Raw genomic sequence first — 10,285 nt, 5'->3', positions numbered from 1 at the left:
TTATTATTCTGAATCTACAGTCTATTTACCTGTTTCCAATATCGATGTTCGTTGGAAAAAACGGTCTGTCAGCAGTGTGTCACCAGATTCACCAATACAAATCCGGTAACCGATACGGAGCTCCCCTTACAGAATATTAATTAAAAGAAGTAGACATGTGGTTATGCACATCTAATATTTCTACTATTTCTGTACGTATAAATTAAGTCTCATTATTAGTAATCGTCACTGAACTTGTATTACTTTCTTACTATTAATACAAATGCATACAAGTGATAGAATTCAATGGTAATAATTACCATAATAACCATGCAATTAATAAGTGCATGAATGTACCCAAAATGTTTGCTGAATCATTTATTCTTTTGAAGGAATACGAAATATATGAACTACCGTTGAAAATAATCTACAAGGTAATTTTTGGAATAATGACTATTTTGGACAAAAACCTTCTCTTGTGTATCCCTTAACTCTTTAATTCCGTGATTTTTTTTGCACCTTCCACTAGTTGGATTCGTTACGTGACGAAGTATCATTACATTTTTTTTTATATGATCTATTTATAAGTAAAACTATAATAATAGTCAACAGACTTGAGGTCTGGTGATTCAGCGAGTAGAACTGTTAGTATCAATTATTGATATACCAGGAAACATGTAAAACAAATGAGTAGCTAAAAATATACCCTATATACCATCTAAGAAGGATTCTTCTGTAATTGCAACTGTAGAATTCATAAAGAAAATATTTTTAGCTTTACAGAGTATTCCATTTAGCGTGGGCGCTACATTGTTATTTTAAATGGAACACCCTATATATTATTGCATTTTTGAATTGTTTGGTTAATATTAGGTACAGTTTATTAAATGTACATGGTGTTTAAAACTTACCATTTTCGAGATAATCAGTTGTTTTTTAAAAAACATTACAATTTCAGGTCTCTAAATGAGCTTGGATAGCGTCTAAACCATAAGAGCTAGGAACCTGCAGTTTTCACAGTTCGTTTTGGCATAAAATGCTCTAACTTCTCATCTGTGAGCAATATGTGTACGTTATTCAGACTCGGAAATACTGAGAACTACATTTAATAATCTTACGAGTTGAAAAACTTTTTTTTTCAAATGGAATTACCCATATTAATTGTCATGGGTGAATGCAAAATTGAATGCCCTTTCGACTGATATAAGATTGTCCATACCTATCTTTAACAGTTTTCCAGAAAAATTCAGGTTCTTTTCTAAAGTCCGAAAAAGTAGCTATGTAACGGAGACTGGAGTTTTGTCAGTGGGCAAGATGATGATTTGAAATTTCAGCTCGTAAGATTATTAAATGTAGGTCTCAGTATTTCCGAGTCTGAATAACATACACGTTTTGCTCACAGATGACAAGATTGAGTAATTTATGCCAAAACGAACTGTGAAAACTGCAGGTTTCTGACTGTTATGATTTAGACGCTATCCAGTCTCATTTAGAGAGCTGAAATCGTGATATTTTTAAAAAAGAACTGATTATCTCAAAAACGGTAAGTTTTAAATACCATGTACATTTAATAAACTCTACCTAATATTAACCGAGGAATTCAGAAACGTGATAATATACAAGGTGTTCTATTTAAAATAGCAAAGTTATGTAGCGCCCACGCGAAATGGAACACCCTGTAAAGCTAAAAATATTTTCTTTACATGGACCACATGATTCCAGGTAACTTTTATTAAAACCATTTTTTATAAATTTTACAGTTGCAGAGTTACAGAAGAATCCCTCTTAGGTGGACCACCCTGTATATAAATGTAAACATTATGGAGATCTTAATACATATGTTATTAATTACAAATGTTCAAATCAATTTTTATAGACATTTTCCTTTTTTGTTGTTTTAATCATTGGAATTTCCGCAAAACCAAAAATTTGTGAAATTTGCCTTTTTACTTGCATTCTTATGTTACAGAATTTCCATAATACAGAAAATTTCCGTTTTAAATGATGTTGTAATTACATGTAATAACAAATAATTATCGTGAGTGAAAAATAATAATGCATGAGATTAAATCAGCAAAGCATCTATAAAATATTGTAAATCCTAAAAAAATATTAGATAAACTGAAACGTTGCAGGCGTGAATAGTATTTTATAAAAATGATTAATAGTGTCACAACTAATGTAAGTTAATATTGTGTTAATAGAGTAGTAGTAAGTAGTAGTACAATATTGATAACAGTAAGTTAACTGATTTTTATTTATCTACGAGAGTTAGTTGTTAGGATTGTTGAATTATTACATCAACGCTCTGTTACAGTTGTATGTATAAGAAACCACAAAATTTATTTATTATTTAAATATTTTAAAACTTCAAAGAATTTAACATGTGTTCTGGTTCCTAATGAATAGATTTCTGTTTTTTACTGGTTACATTTAAAAAATGAAATTCATAAATTTAATAGGTATTAAATCGAATACAAAATGTAATATTTCTATATTTTTTTTAATTATTTTTTCTAAGGATAAGGCAATAAATAATAACAGTTTATTAAAGATAACCAAAAGGATATACTTACACTAGCCTTGTTAAAAAGTTTGACGATAGAAAATAGATATAATTTCTAGAAAAAAAAATGTAATACAGGATGTCACAAATTAGTACGCCAAGCCATTAACTACAAATTGCTTAGGCGAAAATAATTATTTCAAAAACGATCTTAATAATTCCATTATTTTCTAACATATTGAGATGAAATTTTACACAAGTTAAGATTATGCCATCACACTGTGTAATTTATAAACGCAATCGGAGGAAAGGTTGAATTTTGTTTAGGACTTAGTTCCGAAATTATAGCAATCTCTTTGTGTCGTATTAACCCCGTTATCTTGATTAACTTTCCCATACACTCTTTAGCGATGAACTATGCTTACGAGAAATATCCTTCAGTGGTACTGAGTCGATATGTTTCCACATAATAATTATAAAGTGCATTGCACTGGATAACATATACTAATCATTGTTGTTTATACGTTCATATCACTCAGCTGTACATTGTGCATTTCTTTATGAATTAATCTATGAAATCTTATCATGAAGCAGTTGGACAAATGTTATACATACATCAAATCTACTGTCTCTTTCATGATTTTATCCGAGAAATTCTTCACAAATTAGACTATATTCCAATTTTCATGAATTTCTCCATGATATTTAGGATAAACGTTTGGCATACGAAACCTCTAACTCAGAGATGGCTTTTCAAAAAACACATTGTATGGAATATATTTTTTTATACTTAGGTAGTATTTTACCACATCGATACGATAAAAACTTGTTTGAAAACGCTTAGTCGACAGATCCTTAGTCACTATTTACAAGTGTTGATGCGCGCCTATTTAGTAATCGTATAGTTTTGCAGTTTTGATCAGTTTTTCGATACATTACCACCTTGTCCTTTAATTCATTGTTACTATATTGATTAGTAATTTTAGAATATTTATTCGCACTTATTAAGTGTATTAAGTGTAAGTGTATTAATACATATACCACATTCACACTGCCCTTTTACAAATAGAAAATACAGTTAAAAGTGTATCTTTTAGTTTCTCTTCTTTAATTATTATCAATCAATAGTTCTTTGGAACCTTAGTTATCGCCATTAGTTACCCCAAAAGGAATGCGACGAATTTATACTAATTTCGATATATTTCAAATGCAGTACATGTCTTTCTTCCTTTCTTTATTTAGACACTATGGTTTCTATACTTCGTAATGGAGAAATATCTAGTTCCGTGAATCTATTTGTTCGAGATTAATCAACTTCTTTAAGTGAATTATACTTTCAGTCAAAATAACTGGAATCACTATAGAGAACTGCTTTCTTCAATTCCTCCATCATGTTTTTGTTTTTATTTCAGGAAGAATGAATTCAATTTCATCTACTAGATTTAACAGCAACAGATTTACGTTACGTTAAGTTTGAATAAATAAACTTGCGAAACAGAAGCTTCTGGTACACTGCAGATTTTTAATACTTCTCTTGATCCACCAAAATCTGCTTCTATTTTATAGTGGCCTTTGACATTATGATCAATCAGTACACAGTTCTTTAACAACCAAAGTCGTTACGTTTTCTAATTACTCCAGTCGGCAGAGGCCGAAAAGTTACTGTTGGTGACATTTTCTTGATAACTCGGAAATAACTACAAAGCAATACTTTAAATGTACAATAACAGGCTAATTTGCTGACAAAGTATTTTATCAGGAAAAAAAGTTATTAACAATTTAATCTTGAAAAAAATTTTTTTTAGTAGTTTTCTTTAAATAACTCAGCGGGATGACTTTGTACGAAAAAATGCTTAGGACATGATTTTGTTCGTAATAAAAATAGCTACAAANTCGATATATTTCCACAAAATAATTATAAAGTTAAATTTGCACAGGATAACATATACAAATTATTGTTGTTTATACGTTCATATCACTCAGCTGTACATTGTGCATTTCTTTATGAATTAATCTATGAAATCTTATCATGAAGCAGTTGGACAAAAATGTTATACATACATCAAGATTGTTCGAGATTAATCAACTTCTTTATATGAATTATACTTTCAGTCAAAATAACTGGAATCTATATAGAGAATTGCTTTCTTCAATTCCTCCATCATGTTTTAGTTTTTATTTCAGGAAGAATGAATTCAATTTCATCTACTAGATTTAACAGCAACAGATTTACAGTTTGTAGTTAAGTTTGAATAAATAAATTTGCGAAACAGAAGCTTCTGGTACACTACAGATTTTTAATACTTCTCGATCCACCAAAATCTACTTCTATTTTACAATGGCCTTTGACATCATGATCAATCAGTACACAGTTCTATAACAACCAAAGTGGTTACGTTTTCTAATACGTTGTATTCTGGTTTTAGTGTAATGTAATGACTTTCGACATTGGATACTTAATTCAGTGATACCATAGATATCATCCTGCAAGGTATTTAATTAACAGCGTTTTACTAAATTTTCATTTATGGAACTAATAGAACTTCCTGTGTCTACACTTGACAATATCTTCATCTGTTAGACAGATGGAGACGCGTAGTAGAAGTAGCATTGGCAGTCCTTTTATCTTCACTGTGAAAGCAACTTTCATATTTCTACATACTTTTGCAAAATGTCCTTTCTTACTACCAGACTGACTAGTTACAGTAAACTCGGAACGATTATATCGATGATGAGACTTTCCTTGTTTTAATTTACTTGTCCAGCATATAATTTTAAGAAATTAATTTGACTGAAAACTTTGACAGTTAACTTCAGTCATTTACAGGCGTTGAGCTTGATTGTAAGTTTCATCTAACGTAAAGATATATTTTTCTAAAAGTATTAGTTTGATGTTTCCAGCCAAAAATGCATAAATACTACTTATTTTATATTATTCTGATTGAACAGGTTTAAAGTCACAATCCCCAGCTAATAAATTAGGATCACTTAAATAATCTATACCCTTATTACTTTGTTGTTTTAGAGTAGCAAGAATATGTCTAGCATTAATTATGTATTTTTACAAAAATTGTTTCATGTCTAGATATGGCTTCTTTATATTCTCGACAATCGTTTATCAATGAGTATCTGTTAGATGTAATCTAATTTCCTCATCTGTTAGATGATTTACGAACAATTGTAATCTAATTTTTTGTATCAGTTTCACAAGTTTGACAAAAGATTTTCAAAAGTATACTTCCAGTGAGTCCATCTCTGAGATGCCGAGGCAATAGTCGGATCGACATCAAAACGCTTTGGCCTTAGATAGATTTCGATTTAAATTTTTGCTAATTAAATTGTAATAGATCTCCTAACTAGGCTTTAATTAGCAAAATATCAATACATATAACATTGGTAACTGACAGTACAATTACATCAATACTTATAAATAACTATGGTTATTTAGTACTCCAAGAATTATGATACATATGTTTCCGTAATGGAAACTAAAGTAGAACTGATAGTTCTAAAATTACTAGCAATTTTTCTACAAAAAAAGTGGACGACGACGTAGCAAATACGACAACAACTATTTTTATGTAGTATGTATTCCGGAGATGATTCTCAATATTCTCAATGAATTCTGAAAGTTTTGATTTTCATTAGTTTTAAGCATCATTGATTTTAATTATTAAAAATATTTAATATAAATATATTCGACCAATCATTAGAGAATTCCTTTTAAACACCTTGTAGACCAGGCAATAAAGAGAAAAATATCTAGATTTTCACGGCTCGGTCCGATTTTAATGCGGTTTTTTGCATTTTCTTCAGAAAGACCGTCGGAAAAAAGTCCCGCCTTTTTTATTATCCGGAAGTGGCGGAAATGCATCGCGGGTGCATAAAGTGCATCTAGAAGTGCATCGCATCCGAGAAACTTGCCAAAGTGCACGAAATACCGCAAAAATTGGTACTCGGGGGTTTTGGGGGGCGCAGAATTCGAATATGCATATATCCAGTCTACCCGACCCCCCGGGGGGCGACTTCCGGCCGCCTGGGGGGCGCGGGGGGCACGTGGATTGCAAGGTTCTCCGAATGACTAGAAAAATGGATCTCGGGGGTTTTCGCGGGTGCTGATTCCGAATTCGAGAGTGAAAAATATCCCCTGTGCTCGTGAAGGTGAGGGAGGGCGGAGGGGGGGGGGTATGAAATCTAAAGTTCTCGAAATGACTGGGAAAATGTATCTCGGGGGTTTTCGCGGATGCTGATTCCGAATCTGAGGGTGAAAAATATCCCCTGTGCTCGTGGAAGGGGCGGTGGGGGGTAGGGGGGTATGAAATCTAAAGTTCTCGAAATGACTGGAAAAATGGATCTCGGGGGTTTTTGCCGGTGCTGATTCCGAATCTGACCCTGCCAAATGCGTCCGATGACTATTTCTGATTTCACTTACTGCTTATACAATATACATGTATGTGCGCGTCCTCGCTTCATCTGTCTCTTCCTCTTTTCTGGGACCCCTCCCCAAAAATTCCACTGTTATGTATAGGTACCGCCAGACAGCTGCGCGCATCCGTATACCTGAGATTCGAGAGCGTATACAGCGGGAATTTCTAAAAGCAGCATCTCAGAATATTATCGAATTTCGTGCTCTTCTCATTTTTCCCCCGGGGTCTGATTGTCCTAATATATCACTAACATCACACGTTATAATTTTCTATCCCCAAAATACTCATTATTCCATGTTACCAGTTCATGAATATTATAACCCCACGCCCCCCACGCCCCCTCCACGAGCACAGGGGATATTTTTCACCCTCGAAATCAGCACCCCCCAAAAAAACCCCGAATCCATTTTTCCAGTCATTTGGAGAACCTTGCCCCCCGCGCCCCCTAGGCGGCCGAAAGTCGCCCCCCCCAGGGGGTAGGGTGGACTGGATACATGCATATTCGAATTCTGCGCCCCCCAAAACCCTCGAGTACCAATTTTTGCGGTCTTTCTTGCACTTTGGTAAGTTTCTCGGATGCGATGCACTTCATGCACCCGCGATGCATTTCCGTCACTTCCGGGTAATAAAAAAGGCGGGACTTTTTTCCGACGGTCTTTCTGAACAAAATGCAAAAAACCGCATTAAAATCGGACNCTGTTTACCAATAAATTCGTGAATTAATTCATGAAGAACTTCGTCAATTTATTCATGAATAAATTGTCAATGTAAAACAGCTATTAGCAAGAGATTTCTTTATATGTAATTATTTTACTTAACATTAACTTTTCTGTTACCTGTTTCATTTAACGCACTTAAAATAAGGACACCCTGTATAGGCAGTGGTTTCGCTAGAAATTAAGGGAAACTAGAACCAAAAATTGTTGGGGTCACAGTGTATCCACAGTTATAGTCAAAACGATGAAAAACTCTTTTTTTATTTTATGAGAAAAAGTCATTGTTGTTAAAAAAAAACTGTTTGTGTTCAAATGATACAGTAGTTGATTTTATCTATAAAATTCAATAATACCTACGCTGTTAATTAAGAAACTTACGCATAGTTCTGTTTTTTTAATTTAACATCTACAGAATCCTCTTAGACACCTTGTATTTTTTTCATTAAAAGTTTGCGGATGTTTATTTATATTAAACTTTCGACTTAGAATATACTTTTTCACTTACGGCACTTAAAATGAGAACAACCTATGTATATTTGTCCTTTCCTAACCTTTTTTGTTACGGATATCCTGAACATCTTATATGTACCACCATTTTCCCATGTTGAACTTTCATTTATTTCCAGGTGCTTTTTGCGATATTAGCGCTATCAGCCCTACCCTCTGCAGACCTAACATTAAAGAAACATTTCGGTGGAGGAAGTTACGGAGGCGGCGGCGGTTATGGGGGTGGGGGCGGCTACGGAATGCAGCCCATAGCATACCAGCCGGTGGTAACACAACCTGTTGTGCAGCCGGTGATTGTCGAAAGGCCCGTTCAACCAGTAGTTATCCAAAGACCAGTCGTAAGGCCTATAGTTGTGCAAAGGCCTGTTCGTCCAGTGGTCGTCCAGCGGCCTGTTCGACCAGTGGTTGTCCAACAGCCTGTCCATCCTGTTGTCGTAGAGCAACCGGTGCATCCCGTTGTCGTTGAACAACCTACACATCCAGTTCAGCAACCCACTTATTCTGATGGGGGAAGTAAGGGAGGTGGCTACGGGGGAGGTAAAGGGGGAGGCTATGGGGGAAGTAAAGGAGGAGGATATGGAGGTGGTGGCGGTGGCGGTGGCGGAGGCGGGGGAGGTGGAAATAGTGGTTATGGGGGAGGCGGTGGATTTGGTTTTGGAGGAGGAGGTGGAGTTGGATACGGAAAATAAAGTCTCTGTCAAGTTCGTGACATATACCATTTGCAAAATTAAGGACAATTGTTAAGTTGTGTGTATTAAAAGTATTTTTTTAGATAAATTTACCAATTATTAACTTAAGAAATAAAGAAAGTTGAATTGAAAAAATCAACATAAATATGGTATTCGTACTATGTACATATTTTCATTATTTATATCTTGGATGTCTAAGTACAGCGGCTTTATAAGGATTAGAAAGAAAGTTTATTTTGCAATGTTACTTTTTAAATAAATATTATAAACTTTTATAGCTTTTCCTATACTATCTTTCGAACATCAAAACAAAGCCGGCTTTAACTTTTTCAAATGTATACCTTGTTCATTTTTACATATTTGATATTTCCTCAAAATTGAGTAATGTAAAGTCTATATTATATCAACATGTTATACTTATCGTCTTTTGACCAAATCTTTCTTATTAATTACAAGTGCGTTTATAGATTGTATATATTTATATAATCAATGTGTAACTGATGTAGGTGCTAAATTAAACAATTATACTAAATGTCATTATCTAATGGGTCAACGACTGTGACGAATCCTAATGCGTCACAATGTTTGGGGACGAAAATATCCCATATTTACTAAATCGTTCTTATTAGGCTTAAAGGTCGCTTTGTGTTTACATTTTCCATTAACTGCGAAAATAATTTTCTCTCTCTGTTAATACAAACAAAATTTATTTTAACGTATTGATTTTAAATTGGAAATACAGTTTGTTTTTGTGAAACTCCAGCGTGATGTTGGCGTAATTTACATAACAAATAACTTAAAATCTCGAATAATGATAAAACTATTTGGGAATTCCACAGTACCTAATTAGGCATTAAGTCTCACGGTTATACATTATTATTTATTCTACTACACAATATTAATAATGTGTTCATGTCAAACAAATGGTGTAATCTGTACAAGCTAAACATTTGTTAAAAATCGTTGACCAATTATCATAGTTGCGTCATACCTATGTAATTTGGTGAGAATCTCGTGCGTGTTAGTACGAGAATATCCCTTTATTTATGTGTAGTCGTAATCAATCTACATAGCTCTATCTGTTTCTGAATATTTTGAAAATAAAATGTTAATGGGTGCAAAATATTAAATAAAGCTAGTACACCAGGTCCGTCCGAAGTTAATAATATTTGATGTAGAAAGGGACTACATATTTAACAAAAAGGAAGAGGACATTATTGAAGAGATAAAAAGCAGGAACCAATGTGGTGAAACTGAAGATCTTATAAAAATTGTTAGGAAAATTAATAGGGGAAATAAAATTAATATTGTCGTAGAGGTTAATAGTAATACTCGAAAAAAACTATTGCGAAGAGGTTATATTTTTGTTGGGTATAGAAAGTGCTACTTGGCTGATTCATTTCATGCAATTAGATGCTATAATTGTTCTAGATATGGACATAAAAAAGAAAATTGCAAGGA

The 10,285-nt window shown here is 33.5% G+C and overlaps 1 protein-coding gene across 1 annotated transcript; it reads left to right on the top strand.

The window, feature by feature from the left end:
* The first annotated feature begins 2,100 nt into the window (after window positions 1–2,100).
* On the top strand, window positions 2,101–8,824 carry LOC108907771 (probable H/ACA ribonucleoprotein complex subunit 1). The gene is made up of 2 exons (XM_018711565.1): window positions 2,101–2,160; window positions 8,255–8,824. The coding sequence occupies exons 1-2, from the start codon at window positions 2,137–2,139 to the stop codon at window positions 8,822–8,824; spliced, it is 594 nt and encodes a 197-aa protein (XP_018567081.1). The 5' UTR covers window positions 2,101–2,136.
* Window positions 8,825–10,285: the final 1,461 nt, after the last annotated feature.

The sequence above is a fragment of the Anoplophora glabripennis genome, unplaced genomic scaffold (assembly GCF_000390285.2).
Source record: "Anoplophora glabripennis isolate ALB-LARVAE unplaced genomic scaffold, Agla_2.0 scaffold329, whole genome shotgun sequence".
Lineage (NCBI taxonomy): Eukaryota > Metazoa > Arthropoda > Insecta > Coleoptera > Cerambycidae > Anoplophora > Anoplophora glabripennis.
This window is presented reverse-complemented; position numbering and strand designations above follow the sequence as displayed.

What these genes read in the sequence shown, in the direction of transcription:
- LOC108907771 (XM_018711565.1), top strand. Translation starts at nt 2,137, where the DNA reads ATGATTAATAGTGTCACAACTAAT. An exon ending in TTAATAGTGTCACAACTAAT is followed by an intron (nt 2,161 to 8,254) that starts GTAAGTTAATAT and finishes ATTTATTTCCAG; the next exon opens with GTGCTTTTTGCGATATTAGC.